General features: G+C 36.3%; 2 protein-coding genes across 2 annotated transcripts; both read right to left on the bottom strand.

Moving 5' to 3' along the window:
• Window positions 1–14759: 14759 nt before the first annotated feature.
• LOC115964001 (probable polyamine aminopropyl transferase) lies at window positions 14760–16036 on the bottom strand. Its single transcript, XM_031083284.1, has one exon. The coding sequence runs from the start codon at window positions 15947–15949 to the stop codon at window positions 14930–14932; it is 1020 nt and encodes a 339-aa protein (XP_030939144.1). The 5' UTR covers window positions 15950–16036; the 3' UTR covers window positions 14760–14929.
• Window positions 16037–17440: 1404 nt separating this feature from the next.
• LOC115964008 (histone deacetylase 6) lies at window positions 17441–23877 on the bottom strand. Its single transcript, XM_031083296.1, has 6 exons — window positions 23163–23877; window positions 19812–20252; window positions 19550–19692; window positions 19037–19127; window positions 18841–18947; window positions 17441–17883 (listed from the first exon to the last, which is right to left on the bottom strand). The coding sequence occupies exons 1-6, from the start codon at window positions 23700–23702 to the stop codon at window positions 17793–17795; spliced, it is 1413 nt and encodes a 470-aa protein (XP_030939156.1). The 5' UTR covers window positions 23703–23877; the 3' UTR covers window positions 17441–17792.
• Between the last annotated feature and the right edge of the window lie 599 nt (window positions 23878–24476).

Raw genomic sequence — 24476 nt, 5'->3', positions numbered from 1 at the left:
AACCTATAGGGCTTGAGCATTAGACTTGCCACTTTATTCAATTCCTCGAATGCGCATTTTATCAAAACTTGACCTAGCTTTGGGTGGTTTCCATGAAAATCCATAAAAATTAAAAAAAAAAAAAAAAAAAAAAAAAAAAACCTAATAATTTTACCTGAAAGAGATATTGTTATACTATCAGTGACTATCACACAACCTCCACTGCAAGAGAGTATATTTGTGCAAGTTCCCTTTTTAAGAAATTGGTCAAGGCCTAATACATGTGAACTCGATAAATATGGCAAATTTTCAGTTTCATATTTTTAAAATAATTAAAAACAACACAAAATATATATGCTGGATTTGCAAATATACTTTTAAAATCTCAATTTTGTGTGTTTGGAATTCTAATTTAGCAAATATTACAAAATTTACGTGTCTTGAATTTCTTTTGAATATGAAAACTAAAAAAAATTCAAGAGAGAGAGAGAGAATTTGATGATAATCACACATACTTTCAAGTTTTAAATGTGGATATTTTTTTCTTTGGCTTTTAAAAATGTATATAACTATATATCAATGCATCAAGTGTAGATATTGTTTTAAATGTGAACATTTCTTTTTGGCCTTTTAAAATATGTATGTTAATGCATCAATAGTAGATACTGTATAAAAAAATGAAGGTAAAATGAGTGTAATTAATATAGATTTTTTTTTTCCAGATTTTAATGGTGCCATTTTCTTAAACTGTCAAAATTTTAATGAAGTACTATTTACTGAACCTCCTACTCTCTTTCTAAAATGCACTGTGATGGACTTCATGCCATTAAACTGAACTTCCTACTCCCTTTCTACTCCCAACACACTATTGCATCATTACAATACAAGTGGATACAAAGTAACAAAGACTATAATGAGAATTACACAAGGACTACATCAATTCCTTGTGTATAAAAGTCCTATATATATAGCTAGCTAACCAGACTCCGCTTTCATTAAGAGCTTGTTTTCTTTTCTTTCGTTAACCATGTTATCTTATTCTTCTCGATCATGTTTTTTTTCTTTTGCTATTAATCATTCCATTTCTTCACTTTGTCCCCAACACAGCCATCCCCCATGTTCAGCCCCACTCAAACACAATCATTGTGGCACCAAAATCTAGCCGTGGCTTCAATATATTCCACTGTACCACAGAGCTATGCTTCAGAAAGAGGAATTTAAGGCCACTAGTTCTAACTATGATGATCAAAGGACAATGTTCACCGCCAGCCTCTACGACAAGTTAAACGGTATTCATGTGGCGTTCTTCATGGTTGGTGATCCTCCTCAACGCCAAGCACTACTGATAGACATCGGCAATGACCTACTTTGGGTGCAGTGCCAACCATGTATCACAACAAGGTCTCTTTGATCATTTTCCGAAAAGCAATTGAACCATCAGCATAGTAATATTGGAACCTGCAATCCCTCTCGTGAAGTTCCATTAACTGTAGCATCGCAAGTCAAGATATAACTTTCGTCATGGTTACATAGTGTGGAGTTGCAAGGACTCTCTATGTAAGAGGAAGACTTTTTTGGATCGAACTCAAGGTTTTCGCTTTGATTAAAACAAGTTATACATGGCTGGCACTGTACCCACAGTAGGTCACTACCGGTGTCTAACATTAGTGCTAGGAGTTAAGGAGGATCACCAACCATGAAGTACGCCACATAAACACCTTGTAATTTGTTGTAGAGACGGGTGGTGAAAGTTGTCCTTTGATCATCATAGATGGAACTACTGGCCTTACTAAGGTTGAATTCCCCTTTGTAAAGCATAGCTATGTGGTACAGTGGAACCCTGAAGCCACGGCTAGCTTTTGGTGCCACAATGGTTGTGGTTTGAGTGGGGCTGAACATGGGGATGGCTGTACTGTTGGGTGAATGTGAAGAAATGGAGTGATTAGGAGCAACAGGAAAAAAATGATAGAAGAGGAAGAAGAAGATAACATGAACGAAAGAAAAGAAAACATCCTCTTAATGAAAGTGCTTGCTTGGAGTCTGGTTTGCAAGCTATATTTATATATGACTTTTATATACGAAGAGGTCATGTAATTCTTGAGTAATTCTATTTTAATCCTAGTAATTACTTTGTATCCAGTTGTAATGTAATGGTAATGAATTAATGATGCAAAAGAATAGGCTGAATTCGTCACTGATCAGTAGTTTCACATGCATATATGCAGTTTGTTTCGGGCTATTCTTGTATATGCATTTTCTTTCTCTTTACTAAAATTCTAATAATTCATTTCCAATATTAAATATGAAATTGTTAATTCGATAGCAACGGGACAGGACAAGATCAAATCATGGGTACTCTCAGACCATATCAAAAGCAAATTAATCAAATATATTAGATGATTCCAAACGTGGTGTTGTTGCTTTTGTTTGGGATCCGCTTATTTTGTTAAAATTGAAAACTTTTTACTAAAAATACTATAGATAAGAGAAATGACATGTCCACAACATTTTCACAACATTTTTTACAACAAATCCTAGATGGCAGATTGTTACTTATTGTTATTGTTAGAGCAAAAAAGTAATCTTAGTGTTAGGTTCAAATTCGAACCAATATATAACAACTAACTATCTATGATTTGTGTTAAATTTTTAGATCCCTGTAAACTAGATTGTTTAACCTAATTAATTAACCAAATGAATACTTAGGTTTATTATTCAGATCTAGGTTAAAACAAAACAATCATATCATGCAAAGCAGCGGAAAAGTAAATAACAAAACGATATGATAACTAAGAAAAACCAAACCTGTAAAAAACCTGGAGAAGATTTGACCTAACTATCCTTAAGGTAAAAAGTAAATCCACTAGAAAGAATTGAAATTTACAATAAGACTTAGACCACTAACATCATATTGCTACCACATGTAAAACTTACTACCACGACCCCATGATAGCTTCGAATCTACAGACTACTTCTTTCTTTGACATTTGCAACACAAGCACACACACTTGTGACTTTGAGATCTCATTCAAAGGTTTAGCAACACAAACTCTCCTGTTTGTGACTCCAAGACCACCCTTGAAGGTTTAGATCTTCAACTATTGTTGATCTTGATACAACAACTTCAAATCTACCGGTTCTAAAGATATGAGAGTGGTATCCGGTAGTGACTTTGATAGAGGAAGGCACAAAACCTTTTAGATCTCACAAAAGCACCTCTAAAGTCATAATAAAACGTGCCTAGGGTTTCTTTTTTATACTAGAAGAAGTAAATCTGAAACCCTAATCCTTTTTGGGCTTAAACTACTGTTGGGCCGAACTTAAAATTTTGCAGACCTGTATTTCGATCGGTCGAGCCTATTTCTCGATTGGTTGAACCAGGCAAATTCTGAATTCTTCTTTTTGTAGCTTAGTTGTTCTTGAATCTTGACTTGAATCATTTTGAGCATTGTCTAATAATACCCATAGACTCTAAGATCTATATCTAGACAAATTTGTACTCACAATTTGCCAATTGTTCTAAACTTTTAAAACCTAACAATTTGTTGTAAAAATGTTGTGAACTTAGCACCTCTCCTGTAGATAAAGGTAAAAATTAGCTGAAATAGTACAGTGATACCCATAAATAATACCAAAAAGTGTAATGGGGCCATGAATAGTAGTAAAAATAAGCTAAATAGTAAAATAAGTTGGTAAAAATAATTTTTTCCAAACACACACTACGTATTAAATTATTTACTCAAATCACACAAAACCTTAGCCCCAACCACACCCCAGCCACCTGACCTTATCACCTCCTAAACTAGTGGCAAGTGCATACTAGCAGGTGGCCCAAAGTACTGACAGTAGAATCCCCTCAGGCCCATGTAAGATAATTATTTTTAAAAAGTACATTCCAAAAGACAACTTAAATAAAGATTGGCTAAAATGCAAAACCTATCTTTTAGGTTTTTTCAGAATTCATTTCAATCTTCTAAGTTTCAGATTTATTTAATTAAGGAATTTCTGTCAACTTTTGTTAAATTTTTTTGAAAAAAAAAATTTGGAAAATACTTTTCAATGATTAATTGAATTTTTTTTGTAAGGACACGATTATTAACGACCCAAGAATGACATTGGGCTCGTACGTAAAGGGTCCGAACAATATAATTTGTAGAGTGTGGGCTTGAAAGGCTTGATCTTGGTTATTGGACAGCGGTCTAGTCGTGGTTTTTATGGAAGCTTATATGAGGGTGGACCTGGCGTGACTGACAAAACCTTCCTTCAGTGCGACCTATGGGGTTTTTGTCCTCTGACCCCGTCCGAGGAGCTTAGGGTCCTCCTCCTTTCTTTTTCTTTTTTTTCTTTTTCCCCTGGGTTCTTCTCCCCTTTTATACTAGTAGTTACTTTCTTTTTAATGTCCACGTGTAAGTTTCACTTTTTGAGATGGAGACTTATCCTATCAACCCATACCTAGAGTGGTTGGGAAATAGACGTAAAGGTTGAATAGCATGGTCAAGAGCATGGACCTGTCAGACGCAGAGTTCTTTATCACAACATTGGCAGCTTTTTCACTTGTCCCGCCTCTGCACTAAGCTCGTCCTTTTTCTTTAGGTGTCTTATGGGATGCTGAGCGTGAGATTGTTCTCAGCCACATCCTTGGGCCTTTTTGGGGCTTTCATTATACGTCCTCGGTAATAGGTCTCCTCAGCTTGGGTCTTGGGCCCTAATGTAAAGTGGGCCGGGACCACAAATTCTCCGACCCCACAATAGCCCCTCAAAATCCTACTGCCCAACCTCGTAGTTGAGGAGGAGGGTTTTGGTGATGTCGGGCCCAAACCATGGCTTGCCCAGCTCTGCACTTCATTAATGTCGGGGTTTCTCCATTTGCATGGGAGGCGCGCCGGATTATGAGACATCCCCCTAGATTCACTCACACGGCGTCCTTGACATTTCAGTACTCGAGACGTGTCATTAATATGTCCCCTTCACGAGGCTATCCAAATCTTACGGTTGTAGACGGCGTTAGGAGTTGAGCAAAAACCGTCTCGTTTGTAGCATTTCTTAGGAACCTGCGTAGATTAAATGCCTCCAACTTGCCCTCTATATAAGAAGCAGGATAGGAGATTACTCCCTTCAAGTACAAAACCCTTTGGCCCCTTTAAATTCTTAATCCTTCAGCTGTGCTCCTAGTCTTCGTCTCCAGTGCAATCAAACCTTAGAGTAATATGTTTGAGGCACGAGTGGGGGTGAAGGAACCACACCCACTCCAGAAGCACTGGGTCTTTCCGAGTCTTAGGATGGCGCGGTCAGGGCAAGGAAGACAGAGACTCAAGGCAACTCTCCGCTTTCACAAGATGGGAGCGATTCCTCCGCCTCTTTCAGTCAAAATCTGAAGCAGGTACTAGTCGCGTCAGATTTTTGATTCGACAACAGTGGGATTTTCCGTCATCAGCACCATCCGCTCTATCACGAGCACTGCTAATAGGGAGGTTCATCAACTTCCTGTGTGGCCACCTACGAATACCCAGCTCCCTGCACCTTTTCTTCAAAAGTGCTAATCCCACGTTAAGTTCTTTTGCTGCCTGAGTTAGGGGCATGTAAAAGTATTGAGAAATGGTTTCCTTAGACAACATTTTAGAACTGCTGCATCTTTCTTCTCTGCAACTCTTCTTCTGCTTCTCCTTCTCTCCTTTGTATCTTTTCTCTTTGCTTATGTAGTTAGCTTTTAGTATAGGCTAACTTAAACTCCTTCATTGTACGTTGTACGTTGTACTAGTTCTTTGTCTTAATAAAAGATGATTCTGTTTCATTCTAAATATTTTTCTTTTCTACAGTAATTACTTTGTGAATGGATGTATTTCATGTGTATTTTTATTTAACGACACTTGGGGCAGGAAACCTTGTAACAAAAAACTATTACTTTGAACCTATTGAGACTATCAAATATAATAATACCAATCCACAGTAGATTAAACTTATGAGACTAACCAAGATAACAACTGAGTACTCCGCAATGAGCGTGAGGTAGTCGTCCAAGAATGAGAAACCCAAAATAAACCATCCGAGAGGGTTGCCGAGTAGTGAGGAACTTTGGTCGTGTTTTCGATAACATCTGGCCTCTGATCCGAGGACTGAGGTATGGTTGTACCGGGCCCTAACACATTCGCATTAGTTCCTTTGGTATTGAGGATCCGAGGGCAGACCGGGACTTTCATTCGGTCTAGGGATTAACCCAATTATTAATGGGTAACCCCTCCATGGGACAGAGTCCGGGGACCATATATCGTCCGGGTTGTGTCCAAAACTCAGTATTTTTCTTCTAAGTAGTTGGTTTTCCCATAGGCTTGAGTCCGAGGACCATACAAGGCCTTGGATTTGTCCAAAACTTGTAGTTTTTCTTTTAAGTAGTTGGTTTCCCAATAGTCTTGAGTTCGAGGACCATACAAGGCCTTGGATCTGTCCAAAACTTGTAATTTTTCTTTTTAAGTAGTTGGTTTCCCCATAGGCTTGAGTTCGAGGACCATACAAGGCCTTGGATCTGTCCAAAACTTGTAGTTTTTCTTTTAAGTAGTTGGTTTCCCCATAGGCTTGAGTCCGAGGACCACACAAGGCCTTGGATCTGTCCAAAACTCGTAATTTTTCTTTTAAGTAGTTGGTTTCCCCATAGGCTTGAGTCCGAGGACCACACAAGGCCTTGAATATGTCCAAAACTCGTAATTTTTCTTTTAAGTGGACTCATACAAGGCCTTGGATCTGTCCAAAACTCGTAGTTTTTCTTTTAAGTAGTTGGTTTCCCCATAGGCTTGAGTCCGAGGACCATACAAGGCCTTGGATCTGTCCAAAACTCGTAGTTTTTCTTTTAAGTAGTTGGTTTCCCCATAGGCTTGAGTCCGAGGACCATACAAGGCCTTGGATCTGTCCAAAACTTGTAGTTTTTCTTTTTAAGTAGTTGGTTTCCCCATAGGCTTGAGTCCGAGGACCATACAAGGCCTTAGATCTGTCCAAAACTTGTAGTTTTTCTTTTAAGTAGTTGGTTTCCCCATAAGCTTGAGTCTGAGGACCATACAAGGCCTTGGATCTGTCCAAAACTTGTAGTTTTTCTTTTAAGTAGTTGGTTTCCCCATAGGCTTGAGTCCGAGGACCATACAAGGCCTTGGATCTATCCAAAACTTGTAGTTTTTCTCTTAAGTAGTTGGTTTCCCCATAGGCTTGAGTCCGAGGATCATACAAGGCCTTGGATCTGTCCAAAACTTGTAATTTTTCTTTTAAATAGTTGGTTTCCCCATAGGCTTGAGTTCGAGGACCAAACATTCGGATCTGTCCAAAACTTGTAGCTTTTCTTTTAAGTAGTTGGTTTCCCCATAGGCTTGAGTTCGAGGACCATACAAGACCTTGGATCTATCCAAAACTTGTAGTTTTTCTTTTAAGTAGTTGGTTTCCCCATAAGCTTAAGTCCGAGGACCATACAAGGCCTTGGATCTGTCCAAAACTTGTAGTTTTTCTTTTATATCGTTTTTATTTTTATTTTCGAGGATTAGCCCCTCGACCAAGGTGGGGGGCGTTAGCTTCATGTTGGAAGCCCCTAGAGCTGCCCGTGCCATTGACACTGCAAGGTGTAGCCCCTAGCGGAAATTTATGTCGGGACAACAACAGCGTGTTGCTGGAAATGGAGGAGCTTTCGCAGACCCTTGTTTGACAGAGGCTTGACTCCGCCACCACTTGTGCCAACGCGTAAGCCTTCCCACAGACGGCGCCAATTGTAAGGACACGATTATTAACGACCCAAGAATGACATTGGGCTCGTACGTAACGGGCCCGAACAATATAATTTGTAGAGTGTGGGCGTGAAAGGCTTGATCTTGGTTACTGGACAGCGGTCTAGTCGTGGTTTTTATGGAAGCTCATATGAGGGTGGACCTGGCGTGACTGACAAAACCTTCCTTCAGTGCGACCTATAGGGTTTTTGTCCTTTGACCCCGTCCGAGGAGCTTGGTATCCTCCTCCTTTCTTTCTTTTTTTTTTCTTTTTCCCCTGGGTTCTTCTCCCCTTTTATACTAATAGTTACCTTCCTTTTAATGTACACGTGTAAGTTTCACTTTCTGGGATGGAGACTTGTCCTATCAGCCCATACCTAGAATGGTTGGGAAATAGACGTAAAGGTTGAATAGCATGGTCAAGAGCATGGACCTGTCAGACGCAGAGTTCTTTATCACAACATTGGCAGCTTTTTCACTTGTCCTACCTCTGCACTAAGCTCATCCTTTTTCTTTAGGTGTCTTATGGGATGCTAAACGTTAGATCGTTCTCAGCCACATCCTTGGGCCTTTTTGGGGCTTTCATTATGCGTCCTTGGTAATAGGTCTCATCGGCTTGGGTCTTGAGCCCTAATGTAAAATGGGCTGGGACCACAAATTCTCCGGCCCCACATTTTTAATTTAAAAATTTTGAAAATTAACCACAACATATAACAAAAGTTGATGGAAAAATCTTAATTGAATAAACTTGAAAGCTAGAAGATTGAAATGAACAAAAACAAAGTTAGATGACTGAAATGAATTTTGGTGAAACATAGAAGGTGACTTTTGCATTTTAGTCATAAAAATATTTATTTGTCTAATGTTGTAAAGTTAAGTGCACACACTATCAACTCTACCCCAACTCTACCTTTTGTAGGTTCCAGTTAGCTCAACTAGTAAAGTCTCTGTTGGTTGAATAAGATATCTAGAGTTCAATTCTCACCTACACCAAAAATTGATTGATGTCTAGGTCTGATAATAAAGAGTTATTATTAGGAACGGACGCCATAGATTAAAAATCTTTAAAAAAAAAAAACAAAAACAAAAACAAAAAAACAAAAAAAAAAAAAAAAAAAAAAACAAAAAAAAAAACTTCCACCCTATTGCACAAATTGGACACACCTACAAATGACAAAATTAAGCTTCAATGATCACCCTCACAACAAAATATCATAGAGCATATCTTTGAGTCAAAGATTCAAAACATACATGAATCCTAACTTAGATATCATGATAACATACTTTTAGTTTTAGCAACAATCATATCATCACCTTTGAAGACATTAAGTCATTAGAATGGACAAATCAAACAAAATTCAATAAAATATAACAGAGGTGCACATAAAACTCAAATCTCGAGTGTAGTTAGTTTCTTCATGTTTTTCACTGGTACCTAGATCTTGCTTCTAAGCCAAGTCTAAATAATGCCTCTAGCTTAACAAGTATCACATTCACATAGCACTACTGTGCAAGTGTCAGCGCCCATGCATGTGTTACAGACATTGCAGTGTACCCCGTAACAAAAGTTTTTTTTTTTTTTTTCCCTATCCATAGCAGTTCATTAGTATGGTTATCTGGTGAGACAGGAGCAGTTTTAAGTAAAATTCTCAGGGATTACACGTATATTAAGTATACATTTTTTATTGTAAACAAGTTTGGGAATAAAAACTGCAAGATTAACATAGTATCTTGAACGAGCTAGGGAATACGAACCACATACCAACTTCTAAAATTAGATCTAAAAGTGAGCTCCAGCCCAGGTTCAGAAATTGGCCAATTTCCAATGCTGAATTTGCTTGCCAACTAGTTTATCCAACCCACACAACAAAACTGGGTTCTATATATAATCAGAATATTTGCTAACAAATCCATTCTAAAAGAATAAATGAATTGTGGCTGTAGAAGAGCAATAAAACAATGAACACATTGGCATAGGCAGCTTGATTTGGCAGCGATAAATGATAAATAGAAGAATTAGAAGTAAAACAGAGGGAGAGGACACGATCCCCATATTCTTTAAGGTAGAAATACTAGTCTCAGTTTTGGTAGTTCTGAATAATAATCGTTCTCCTTCAACCAATGCAGCTCCTAATGTCCAAGAAACATCCCCTGGGCCAAATAAAAAATCTCTTAATCACCAAGGCAAAGTGAATCCACAGTTGAGAAAGTCACTTAATAACCTAGTTTTTACATAGATTCAAAATGAAATTGGATTATTAATATTTTAACACAATCACTTCCAAAGGAGGAGGAAAATTAAAACGGAAATGGGCTTGTTGACAAGGCGCCCAGTTTGAACATGATTTTCCTTTTGGGCATGCATGATGCATGCAACTTTCAGAAGGATATATATTATGGAAGATGCGTAGATAGGTACTGTATATTAGATTCTTCAATTTAATCCAAACATTTAGTTGTATCGATCAATATAATATAAATGGTATTTTTTTTTCTTCTAAAAATAATTAAATTCAAAACAACAAAATATTTGAATTCAATTGAGGAACTTAATGTATTGCACCAAAATTACTGCATCTATAAACCAATCCCTGGACTTGGTCCAGAGTTTACTGGGCGTGCTGGTGGTGGCGGTTGAGACACTCGTAGGCTCCGGGAGAAAACTATTTTCTTACTTTTAATGTTCAAACCTTTAGAGCTGCCTTCTTCTAATGGGAGTGTCTTCATTGAACCATCTTGGCGGACAGATGCAAGATATGAACTCTTCCCAATACCTTTTAGGCCAAAGATATATATAGAACATAGCGGGTTAGAAATAATCCAAGATTAAAAGGAACTTGATATGCAACTTGGAAAACTATTAAACCTCATTAAATTAATTCAACATAGCTTCTATAAATCCAAGTTTTTTAGCATTATTGCTCAAAAAGTCTTGGTGTTGGTCCAAGTCAACAAGGGACCGGCTTTGACTATAAGACTCTTCAACCAATATATACGGTAAAGAAGACTGGCTGTAATATTGTACTGTAATTTCACATAGGCTTAATCGGATTAAAAGCATTTTTATCCGGTCTCTCTAAAATAGGATATGAAACCAATTTGGATGAGAAATTCGTCCAATTAAGGCAAAATTCTTAGTGTGGAACCCACATATTAGCGAGACAGATGTCTCATATGCCTGATACCGTTTACCAAATAAAGAAATGAAATGGAATGGAATTTTTAACTTAAAATATGACCAAGAAATAAGCGTTTGGAATTTTCATGCAATCAAAACCATCGTGCAAAGATATGAGGAACCAGCATTCTTTTATATTTAAATTTAGACTGGGTGTTTGGTACACCAATGCATAATCTACCAAAAAAAAAAAAAAAACTCTAGCGAACCTAAGCACTTAGATGTCAAAGTACATCTCCATAATCAAGCTGCCCGTATAAACATCAGTACTATACTCTAGCATCCAATTTAACAAGGAATGAATTGGAAAATTGAGAGTGAAAACTGAAACTCACATTATGATTGAATAATCTTTACAATCTCTTTTTATAGGCTTGAGAAACAGAAAAATAGAAACCAATTACAAATGGACCAAGGTGGACTGAATAGAAACAAATAAACCAAAGTGGACTAAGTAGAACCAAAGTGAACCGAATAAGACCAAATATACCTAATAGGGCCAAAGTGGACAGAATGGACTGAACAAGACCGAATAGGACTAAAGTGACATAATGGACTGAATAAAACTGAATGGGCCGAAATGGACCGAATAAGACCAAAGTAGATCAAATAGGACCAAATTGGACTGAATATCACCGGATGGACCGAATAGGACCAAAGTGGACAGAATGGACTGAATAAAACCAAATAGACCGAATAGAACGTAAGAGGACCGAATAAGTCCAAAGTGGACCGATGTAGACCGAATGGAACCAAATGTATTTGTTCATCAAATAAAATGATGCCACGTTATTTTCATTATGCCACATACCATCATTTTATTGGATGAACAAATACACATGACAAGCATATGTGGCACTTAACGGGAAATATGGACAGATATGCTATTAATGCAAATGGAATACAACTTTAAGGGGTAAAATCCAGCTTTGAAATTTCAAAGTGTAAAATTCAAAAATTCCTAAATTTCAAGGGCGTGTTTTGCATTTTAGCCAAAATTTTATATAGGGTAACACTTTGCTTATATTGACTCTAATGAATTACAAATTTAAAAATATGACTTTGATATACACATCTGTTATGTTGTGTTGTTAATAGGAACGAATGAATTTAATCACATAACCATTATTCTAATACAATTTGGACAATCATTTTTTAGATCACAAATTACGAAAGTAAAATTAGTGCATTACCCTTTCAGATCCTGCAATTCGATAGATAAGGTAAATGAGAGAGACACAAAAGCTTTAAAATTTCAGCCAAATCCAAGTCTCAAGGACCTTGATATTTAATTATAAAATCTGTGAAGCTGTCTACCATTGCATGAGGAAATTCCAATTCATACTAAATGTGATAGCAAAGAAAAATTATAATTACCACGAGGGACAGATGCAGAAGTTGCTGAATAATCACACACGAGAAGCAATACTGCCACCATTGCTACCATCAACTTTGCTGGAAAACTACTCATGATGGAAGGCTAAAAACAGTAACTTCTTGAAGCCAGTCAGTTCACCTTTGTTGTGAAAAATTAAGACTCTAGACAGTGATGTGTGTTTGGTATAACTTATTTTGGTGAAATGAGAATAAGCTGAGTTTAACTAAGTTGTACCTAAGAAAAAGTACAACTTTAAAAATCCGTACTTCAAGGAAAAAAAAAAACTGGCCTAACTTATACTGTTACCACTTAGCAACCTGCTTTCACTATGAGAATCTGTAACCAAAGTAGGGTAGGCACCAAAACGCTTGCAACTAAGACAAAAAAGAGTCGGCGTAGGAGAAGGTAGGCAACCTAACACTTTGAAACTAAAATGCAAAAAAAGTCAGTGCATCAATAGTATAGCCACCTTAACACTCCATTTAGGAGCAATGGAATGCTGGACCCTACTGTTCCTCAATTTGGAAGATGAAATGGTGATGGAATATAATGCTTCCTCATATTACCTATATGTTCCCATACACATCCATGAGAATAGAAATCACTTTCTTACCCCTATTTAGTATTGATTAGTAAATAACATCCGATTAATACAAAATTTGGCATGCATGTTAATTTAACATAAATGGCTAACATAAAAGAGATCTTGTAATCCAATTGTATGATTTTCAAAACATTAATCCTATAAAATGTCATTTAATGGTGGACATTGACAGAGTTACACCAAATATACCTATATGCTGACCCTTAGTGAAAGGGTAGAAACCTAAATAGTAAATTTACATATTTCTTATTTTTTATATTTCTTAAATAATAAACTCCCAAATATTTTGGAAGGGGAACACCTCAATCCATTCGAATCTATTCCAATCCCTCTTAATACATGCATCCTTTTGCTTTTAAACATACTGTAAATGCTTACCATGACCTCTTCATCTATTCATAATAATATTGGATGGAAATTAAACATTAAAATGTGGGGGTTACTGCAATCTGGCAAAAAAAATTGGCCTAGCAACTTTGGTACAAATACATTCCTTCTGAATGTGACAATCTTTACAGCTGGTGCACATATACTGAAGTCAAACTATTCCTTGGCAACTCAAGAATTTTTTCTCTTACAATATGACCAAGAAACAAGTGTGGAATTTTATGCAATCAAATCATCAGGCAAAGATGAGGAACCAGCATTCTTTTTAATTTAAATTTACACTTGGTGTTTGGTACACTAGTGCATAATTGCTATAAAAACTCCACATAGTCAATCTAAGTACTTAGTTTTCAAGTATCTCCACAATCAAGCTGCCTGTGTAAACAACAGATTCAAAGACAAGCAAGAAGCAGTCACTATATGCGAGCAGCCAATCAATGAATCAAATACAAGTTTCCCCAATTCATCCAAAAAAAAAAGGAAGAAGAAGAAGAAGAAGAAGACAAGTTTTCCTCTGAATTTGGTTCCAGATGTCATTAAGTTTTCTGGAACCCCTTTGAAGTCAAACAAAGCAATCAAACCTGGGGACCTCCCAACTGAGCCGAAGCTTAAGCTATGAAAATGAATGATATTTTAGAGGGGGAGAGAAGTGTAATAAATGGAAATAATGAGGGAATAAAGGTTCACATGGGAAGGAAACTGCAGTTATCCAGTATATGTTGATTGGACTACTTTGGACTCCAAACACCACAATCACCCCCTGACCCAAACCCAAAAGAAGGGCCTAAGTTGGATACAACTAGCCAAGATATAGACGCAAGCACAAAATAGCCCCCACAAAGATATGTTCCAGTGAATCTAGTCTGTAATATGACAAATGGTGAATAACAAGGAATGTTCATATAATGACCATTCCTTGTTATAAATCCATTGCATATGTCGTACAAAACTATCTTCACCTTACAGTTTTCTACCAAGACTCAAGAGACTATTTAATAACATTACACACTTGGATACCAGATTGAAAGGCTTTCGTTCATACACTTAAAAAAGCACCTGAACTTTCAATGAGAAAGATATAACCTGAGATGTTTACATTTCACTTAAGGATGTAAATTTGGAATTTGAAACCAACTTTGCCATAGCCACCAAAACAATATTAGTTCCTATGTAGTCACCTTCCAAATGCTGCAATAAGATTTTTTTAGACTCAAGTGTTATTCCTCCTTAAAGTTAACATTTAAAAACAAAAACAAAAAAAGAATGAAAGAAAGAAAGAAAGAAAAGGCTTGCACTGAATAAATCTGAAAGCTCTAGCAGGCAATTCAGTATTTGATAAAACTGAATTTTAGCATCTTGCATCCCAATACCCTTAGTCTACCATGCATAATTGCAATTACAGTCCAATATAATCCCAATGTTTCATACTTCAACTACATGATTAACCTTAATTTCCCTATATTTTCCATTTTCCTATTGACACTTCATCAAAGCAGCTTGCAGTAATTTCTCAGTAAAACAAACTGAACAAGGAAGATCCATAACTTAGTGCTGGTTTCAAACAGGCATCAACACAAACATAACAAGCGCAAAAAAATTTCATTAACAAAACCTTCAAAAAACAATTCCACAAGTTTGTCTACATAGACAAACACAAACATACCGTATTAAACACAAAATTGAGTCCACATATCAACATAACACCTCAATGAACCAGGAAGCACCTTCTTCCACGCCTCAAGATCTGGCAAATCACCAGTAAGAGCAATCGAGCTATCCTCCTTCCGATTCCCAAGACTCAAAACAAATAAATTTTCGCCAAAAACCCGTCTCATCGCCTTCAAAGATTCCTCCATAACTACTTTCCCATCTCTCCTTTTATCCTCAGCCTCCACACAACTACCCCCAACATTAACCATCACTCTCCCACCTTTCCTCAAACACCTCTTGAGCACTTCCCAAGTATTTGGATCCTGAAGCTCAGGTATCAAACTACCTTGACTAAACAAATCAACAAAGATCCCCGAAAACCCGTCTCGAACACTAGCTTTCAAAGCATTTCCAATGTAAATAAAAAGCCTATCTGGGTATTGCTTCTCCAGCCTTTCAAGGCCAAAATACTCTCTCCCAACTGCAATCACAGATGGGTCAAGCTCCCAACCATGAATAACCAATTCCGGGTACAACTCAAGGCATAAACGGGCTGCAGAACCCGCTCCAAACCCGAGAATTGCGACGGGTCCTGGTGGTAGTATAGGAGGTAAGGTGGCAAAGACATCAAAGTAAGTGTCTGTGAAAGATTTGAATCGGAAAGAGATGCTGTGAATGTTTCCAGGAGTGTCTAGAAGGAGCAACCTTGAATCAGCAAAAGGGTGGTCGGCTTTTCTGGAAACTTGGAGGACACGAATGAAGTTGTGCCTGGACTTGAATTTTACGAGGATTTTGACGTCTTCAATTGGAATGCCATTGTCTTGGGTTTTGGTGGAAGAAGAAGAAGAAGAGTGGGTTGGTTTGTGTGAGAGAGTTGTTGTGAGGAATGGGTTTTTTGGAGGGGTTGAGATTTGAATTGGGTAGGGGATTAACGGTTGGATTTGGAAATGGTGTGAAGTAACTGAGATTTGGCGGAGTTGTTGGAGTGACATTTGCGCTGTGCTCGGAGTTGAGTATGAATACTTTGGTGTGGTCATTGACTATTTATACAGGCATTGGGAGTATTTGAGAATTGAGACCAACTTCACAAACCCAACAAAAAAACTTCACAAACCCAACATATGACAAGCATAATACATTAATATATATCTCATAATATGTAGGTTGTGGAGTCTTATACGAAAGAAATGATACATATGCCTAATTTTACATTGAGTATGAGTTGAGTTTGACTTCAACACCAAATTAGACTATACATGCATATGCCTGGTTCAACTTTAGGTTCATATTCTTATCGAACAAATTTGGACTTAATTATGAGTTATTTTATTAATTTATTCTTTATCCATATTAGACTATACATTCAAGTTTAGTTCATTTTCTTATTGAATAAATTCAGACTTGACTATGAGTTATTTTATTCATTTAGGGTCCATTTGGATATGGTTGAAAACTGAAAAATACTGTAGCAAAATAATTTTTAAATATGTGAATAGTACCGTGGAACCCATTTTTAATGAACAAGTTGCTTGAAAAATGAAATTTGTGGATCCATGATTCCATAAACAGTGCACGGTGTGCACTGATTTGCTAAAAAAGAGTGAGAAAAGTCAAACTTTGCGGCTACTGATCATAAACAGTGCATGAACAGTAGCCATAAGTCTCACAAACGCATGCACAAAAAAAAAAAAAAAAAAAAAAACGCCAGACACAGATGCTGGGTTTTTCAGCCCAATCCAAACGTAACCTTATTCTTTATCCATGAAAGGTATACAACATGACCAAAAAAATTTACCCCTTTTATAAATTTAAACTTATAATAATTAAATTATAGCTGAGATTATATTATAAGAGTTAATTGGGTAGAATAATTTTTTTTTATCAACTCATAAAATATAAGATTGAGCAACCTTGTTACTTAAAAGAATCATAACTAAGTAGAGTCCATTTCCTTTCTTTTTGCCAAACTTAGTATTGGTGTAGACTGTAGAGGGCATGAATGGTTGTGCTCCAAACAGACTATGAGCATGAGGGCAACTTGCACGTTAGAGCATTAACTATTGAACCAGATTATTGTGATTCCTCTAATGTGAAATTTAATATTTGGTTTCTGTCGAAAGAAATTTTTTGATACCAGGAAAGACTAAGCATTAAAATAGATTTTGATACCAATAAAGACTAAGCATTAAAATAGATTTTGATACCAATAAAGACTAAGCATTAAAATAGAAGTGAGTAACCGCACAACTTTGGTGTGATAATCACTCCATAAGTATAAGTCTTTGTGACGTGTAAAGGGCAAAGGCTGGAGTTCAAGTTCTTAGAAGGAAGTTTCACACACATATACACTTAAATTAAGTTAGAATAGAATTTCTATATTATATATATTAAAATAAAAAAATAAAAAAATAAAAAGAAGAAGCGAGTAGTGTTGCCAATTTCTTTCTTTCTTACTTTCTCAGAAGCAAAGGAAAAATATTGTATAATTATTAAGCAACTGGAAATGGATGGTGCATCTACCAGAATCATAAATAAAATAACCAGCTTTAGTATGATTAATGCAATGTAATTCAATAATAAATGGAACAAGCTGTCTAGATAACATTTATGCACATAACAGGAGTCCTGCAGAAAGTAACCTACTTAAAACAAAAATTGACTTGGGGTATCCCCAAGAAGAATGTCACTCTGGACAAAGTATTCAAATACTGTGTACTCAACCTAACTCTGATTCTGATACATTCTAATATCAAAAGTAAAATTGTTTTTCTTATAAAGTACAGGAAGAAACGGGAGGGAGGGATCAACAGGACAGTAAAGCGCCTATTCTAATGCTTCATGGCCAAATAGGACAAATAGAAGCTAAGAAGTTAAGCCATGTCAAGACAGTGGATGCTCTTCGATTTTAACTTCATCCATTCTTTTATCTTCTTCCATTCCTTTATCTTCTTCCATTTCATCAATTACATCCCTGCATACATAATCACATAACATTCGCTCAGATGAAAACACAAATAACAGTAAAAAAAGCCACCTAACAACATATAAAGACAATTCTATACAAAGACACAAAAACCCTTGGAATCTTCAACACTTCTTTCCAATTTATGATCCAAATTCCAATTGTTTTTATTAGAGACAACAGGGTTAAGGAAAGATAGGTTACATGTCCCCTCTCTCTCACTCTCTCTCTCTCTCTCTCTCTCTTCCAAAGCCTTAACCCACATTACCCACCAGGCATACCTCCCAAACCAACCCTCAAGCTGATCACACAACCCTCCTTCAGAATTGTAAATTTATATACAACCTGTTTGTACCTTAACAAGTAACATGAGGTTTGAATTTCATTGTGCCTGACCGGAAGAAAGGAAATTGAAGCTTTAAATAAACTAATGCAGACATTTTAGTTTAAGAAATATAATGTGAACACAACCACACACGCACACATGTAGACAAAAACACAAAGTAACAAACACATATAATTTGGCAATAATATAGCTGATAGCAAGTTTTTTAACGGATTTAAAACATAGCTTGCATTGAATATTGGACTAAAGCCTTACCCAATTATTTACAGCCTTATGGGTCCTAACAGATGCCCATTTGACTTATAGGCCAGATAGTTTAGAACCAAGATTAAATTAGTGCCCATAAATGGCTATCATGGATAATAACAGAGAAAAGGATTACATTGAAAGTAGTATAAATTAAGGTTCCCCATAAAATTATTCAAATTCCAACGAGTACGGGATATGCTTAGTTTCTATCCAGAAAATTTTGTACAAAGGTAACTACAAGAACCCTTTCACAAGTACAACATTAGAGATGTGATAACTCTAGGATGGAATAGATAGCCTAACTAAATGGACCACACTGACGTTGTGTTCCAAACAGGGACATAATATTATGATGAGAAATGAAGCTTTACCTCATGTCAGAAGTATGCCGAGGCTTCAAATCTTCATCAGGATCAGAGTCATAATCATCACCATTCCATATGCGCTGTTTTGGCCTTCGTTCCATGCTCTCTTCAGCCTACATCCAACCAATCCTCCAGTAAGATAGGCATAGCAAAGATGTTATTCAGAAAAGTATAATCGAGAAACTTGCTACAGATTGCCAACCTCTTCTGGAACTTCTGTGATGGGTGGCGTTGTCTGAAAAGGTACACTAGGTGCATGTGGTAATCTGGAAAGTTGCTCTAGCAGTGTATTCCTGGAAAATTGGACCAAACTATTTTTCAGGCAAAAAGGTATACGAAAGGAGAACATAGCTAACCAAGAAAGACTCAGACATATTGAAATAAGCAATAAATACTGAGCAATGGACAACACTACAAGAGATGCACTATCAGACACAGAAAAACACATGCACACATTTAAAAACACAATCACAGAAAGAAATTATTTGAAATAGAAGTATAACTTTGAATTAATTGGTGTCACCACTCAAAAAGATAGTTTAAAATTTTAAATTAAATTCATGGATTTAATCATTAACAACACCACCACTACCAGCAACAATCATTAGTACCAACTATAATAGCAAATAAGAAAGTAATAGACTTATGGGCAGGGCATTCCCTACTCCTTCCCTTTGGGACTGCACTAATGGGTGGGGGGCAAGACTTAAGGTACCTTATTTTCTCCATATCTTTGGGTGAGTTTAGGTTCTCCATGTTGCTTGGATCAACGTGAAGAGTATAATCTGGCCCAAAATATTCATAATATTCATTGTAAGGCAATTTATTATCAGGCTCTACCCCAACTGCAATCGCTGTCTGTGACAAAGAAACATATTAACTAGTTAAAATCATATCTAATCATCACCTATAAAAGTTGAAAGGGAGTTTGCTGAAAAAAAGGTAGAGAGACAGAGAAAGGAAATGGAGAGGAATACCTCGTAGCACCAGCAACGAGCAACATTGCGGATAGTATACCCTCCCCCACCCAAGACCATCAGAGGTACGTTGAAAGATCTAAGAAAACGAAGGCAATCTGCATGGCCCTTTACGGACAAGTTGAAGCACCCCAACCGGTCACCAGCTAATGAATCTGCTCCGCATTGAAGAACAACTGCATCTGGCTGATATACCTCCATGACTTTTTGAATGAGGGGACGAAACAGACCACGGAAACTCTCGTCGTCCATTCCATCATTTAAAGGGACATTCAGGGCATAATTCTTCCCAGTCCCCCACCCTGTGTCCTTAATGTGCCCCGTACCTGGAAAGAAATCTCCAAATTTATGAAATGACACGGTCATGACTCTGTCAGTGGTGTAAAATGCCTCTTCAACACCATCACCATGGTGGACATCAATATCTACATAGAGTACACGCTGCCCAGTGAAAAAATTTAAAGTGTTCAGAAAAATATGTAGTAATTTGCAATATTTCGCTGTTCTAGAATACTAAACAGTGAATAGAACAAAGCTTCAATTAAAGACAGCATTTCATACAGAAGATATTGTGCACAGTTTTAAACTGGTGTGATCACACAATCCAAGGAGACATCAAATATAATAGGCTAAATTACAAATAACACCCTCTAACTTACACTCGTTTGCAATTCGGGTGAATTTGGTAAAGCCTTTTGAAACAAAAGTGATGGTTTTAATAATTGCTTAATGAAAATGGGTGTTTTGAAAAAGCTGAGAGGGTTCAGTAAAAGCAGCTAAAAGTCAGTTCAAGTAATCTGAGTGTTTGGTGAGCACCTTCCGAAACTGATTTTGATAAGCAAATTACCAAAAAGGAAAATAATATCATATAATGGGTTCTTTTAAACTTGTTATCATTTCCCTTAATATAAATAATAAGTTTTATTTATTATTACTATTTAGGGTTCGATGAGAACAAAGAACAAATATTCTGTGTCTTTCTCATCAGAGAAGAGGGTAAAATGGAGAGTTTAACAAAAAAAAGTGAGGGTACTTTAGAAATAACAGCCGAAAAACCCCAATAGTAATATTAAAAGTTGTTGTGGCAAATAAGTGTGGTTTTGAAATGCAGCTCCTAGGGTCCATTACGCAAACACACCTATTTCCCCAATAATCATATTTCAAAAAAAAAAATTATCAAATGCACAAAATTGCATATCAATAACGTTAATGTGTTTTTCAGCCAAAAGCTTAACCAAACAATCACTCAATCCTTTAAATATCTTTTTTTTTTCCATTTCAATGCATTAAATTTATTATGTTTTCAATCATTCCGCCTAGTTCCATACAAATCTCACTGGTAGTTTTGTTATTTATCAAAAAAAAAAAAAAAAAAAACCTCACTGGTATTTTTAGTTTTTTAACTCTTGTAAATGACATCGTTTTGGTGGACTTAGTGTGAGTAGTGCAGATTGGACAAAAGGACTACATTGGAAACAAAAGGAAACAAATAGCCTATATAATATAATGAAATAAAGTTAGTTCCTACACATCATATTTACACAAAGTGACTCAATAAGAGCATACTTGCATATTAAGTATACTTTACTTGAAAATCTTATAACTAAATATCCAAGAAATTTAAATACTATTACAATTAATCCTCTACCATAATTTTTAGCTTTTAATAAAAATTAAGTCTTACATAATATACCTCCCCCCCCCCCCTTTTTTAACAAGTACGTTTTGGCCCAATGAAAGTGTGGAATGCTTCAGCCATGTAATCTTAGGTGAATTATTTTTCTAATTTTTACTAATTATTTTCCTATTCAAACATATGGTTGCATTGATAAACATACGACAAGTAATATTATCGTTTTCAAGGACAATTATATTCAATATATTTAATTTGGGAACCTGATGTAATGCACCCAAGAAACTGTCCCTAAGTTTTATCTTTCAACAATATTAATGAAATCTTTTCTTATTTAAATATCATCTCTAATTATTCAGCCAAAAAAAAATTTTAATTTTTTTTTTTGGGGGGATAATATAGAAAAAATTTCTAAAGAGGGCTCCTTTAAATTTGTCTCTAGCGAGTAATACTGCAACTAACCCACCCTAATGTGCTATGCAGTTTATGCTAGGGAAAAAAAAAAAAAAAAAAAAAAAAACACTATAATTTTGTTAACACATGCAACATAATGCCAGTGAAATATAATAAAAGTGGGACTTACACACTCTAATCATCCACTATAATACTTCAATTAGATAAAAATTTGTTCTTGCAATATATAGTTCCACCAGGACCACCACATAACTTAAAATGTACTTTTTTTTTTTCCAACAATGCTACATGCACACAAATTTCACAACTTTTTTATACAAATTATGATCAGTGCGACATCACTTTCACGCTAAACCACCATTAACATCATTTTTATGAGTAATGCTACAGCCACAAACAATTTTACAACATTTTTAAAAATTGTTGTTGTGGCCAATTCTTACAATCCAGCCCTAGCTAGTAAAACTGCAACTAACCCACCCTCTGCAGTTTATGCTAGGGAAAAAAAACTATAATTTTGTTAACACATGCAACATAATGCTAGTGAAAAATAATAAAAGCGGGTCTTACACACCTCTAATCATCCACTATTATACTTTAATTAGATAAAAATTTGTTCTTGCAATATATAGTTCCACCACATAACTTAAAAAGTACTTTTTTTTTTCCAACAATGCTAGATGCACACAAATTTCACAACTTTTTCATACAAATTGTGATTAGTACGACATCACTTTCACACTAATCTACCATTAACATCATTTTTATGAGTAATGCTATAACTACAAACAATTTACAACATTTTTACAAACTTGTGGCCAATTCTTACTATCCAGCCCTAGCTGGTAAAACTGCAACTAACCCGCCCTAACACGCTATGCAGTTTATGCTAGGGAAATAAACACTATAATTTTGTTAACACATGCAACATAATGCTAGTGAAAAATAATAAAAGTGGGCTTACACACTCTAATCATCAACTATAATACTTTAATTAGATAAAAATTTGTTCTTGCAATACATACTTTCACAGTTTCACCACATAAAAAGTTTTTTTTTTTTTTTCAAAAATGTTACATACACACAAATTTCACAACTTTTTCATACAAAACCATTTTACATCACTTTTATTATACGACAATCACAACAAACCAACAGTCATAAAAAAGTTTGAAATTTGTGGTGTATTCTAAACACAGACAGATGTGAAATTTTTCTATTATACACGGATTCATGTGAACTACAATAATTGATAAGCATTATATGTATATTTTTTTAAAAGGAGGGTGAAAAGACGAAAATACCCTGTGAACTTTGAGGAGCTCAAGAATGCCAAGCACGATATCATTGACGTAGCAAAACCCAGAAGCCTCAGACTTCTTCGCATGGTGGAGCCCACCGGCCCAGTTGAGGGCGATATCGGCGTCGCCGCGGTTGAGCTTGACGGCGGCGCCGATGGACCCGCCGGCGGAGGACTGGCAGAATCCGAACAAGCCGTCGAACACGGGGCAGTCCTCGCCGACGTTAAACCTCTTGAGATGGCGAGAGAAGGAGTGGTCGGAGAGCGTCTCGGGGGTGACGGAGGCGAGGAATTCGACGTAGTCGTCGGAGTGGAAGCGGCGGATGTCGGAGGGGTTGGCCGGAAAGGGGCGGTTGATCTCCATGCGGCGGTGGAGGGAGTAGTGGACGATCAAGTTGTGGGCCATGCGGATCCGGTGGGGTTTCATTGGGTGGCCTTGGCCGTAGTAGTAGTCGCCGATGCTCGGCTCGTAGAAGTAGCTCACGCGCCGCTTCTTCGCGTCGGGCCCCGATGGGAGCGACGCGCCACCCATGCTTTCTTCCATTACCGAAAACCCAAATCGATCGCTGTTTCTCTCTTTTCTTCAAGTCGCGGAGTTGGGATGTGAAATTTGGTAGTACAGAGCAGTGTCTCGCGTGGAAAAGTGACTGTATTTATATAAAGATGTATAGATTGGGCTGAATAATCTATGGGCTAATTGCGAAGGTTTAGCCCAAGGTTTTTGCCTCGATCAAGATTTATGACTGAAAAGTGATACTGCTTAGGCCGAACTTTTATTTTGGTCTACGAATTATGGGGTTTTTTTTTTTTTTTTAAATGCCAAATGCCCAAATAGCATAATTTTAGGAAATATTTTGAAAAAAAAAAAAAAACATTGGGTCAAAGTTATTTAGTTATGTAGAATTTTTTTAACTCAATTTTCTCAATCTCGAGTTTTTAGTGAAATATGAGTTTACCAAACTCAAGTTCCAAACATTATGGCAATCTTATCAAACATAATACTTGGAACTCGAGTTTGATAAACTTAAGTTTCACTTGAAACTCGAGTTTGACAAAATCGAGTTAAAAAAAAATGTTACATAACTAAATAACTTTGATCCAATAATTTTTTTTTTCAAAATATTTTCTAAAATTATGCTGTTTGGCAACCAAAAAAAAAAAAAAAAATCCATAATTCATAGACCAAAATAATAGTTTGGTTTAAGCATTATCACTTTTCAGTCATAAATCTTGCTCAAGACATAAACCTTGGGCTAAAGATACAGATTGGGCTGAATAATATATGTGGGCTAATTGGAAAGGTTTAGCCCAAGGTTTA

The sequence above is a fragment of the Quercus lobata genome, chromosome 10, assembly GCF_001633185.2.
Source record: "Quercus lobata isolate SW786 chromosome 10, ValleyOak3.0 Primary Assembly, whole genome shotgun sequence".
Classification (NCBI taxonomy): domain Eukaryota; kingdom Viridiplantae; phylum Streptophyta; class Magnoliopsida; order Fagales; family Fagaceae; genus Quercus; species Quercus lobata.
Note: the sequence above shows the minus strand (reverse complement) of the source record. Positions and strands in the feature narration are given on the sequence as shown.

Bases quoted from the DNA above. Each gene is read 5' to 3' on its own strand.
- LOC115964001 (XM_031083284.1), bottom strand. From the start codon at position 15,949: ATGACCACACCAAAGTATTCATACTCAACTCCGAGCACAGCGCAAATG.
- LOC115964008 (XM_031083296.1), bottom strand. From the start codon at position 23,702: ATGGAAGAAAGCATGGGTGGCGCGTCGCTCCCATCGGGGCCCGACGCG. The intron at 19,693-19,811 runs GTATTCCTCTCC...TCTTTGTCACAG, and splicing joins CTCGTTGCTGGTGCTACGAG to ACAGCGATTGCAGTTGGGGT. The intron at 17,884-18,840 runs GTAAAGCTTCAT...TTATGTATGCAG, and splicing joins CGGCATACTTCTGACATGAG to GGATGTAATTGATGAAATGG.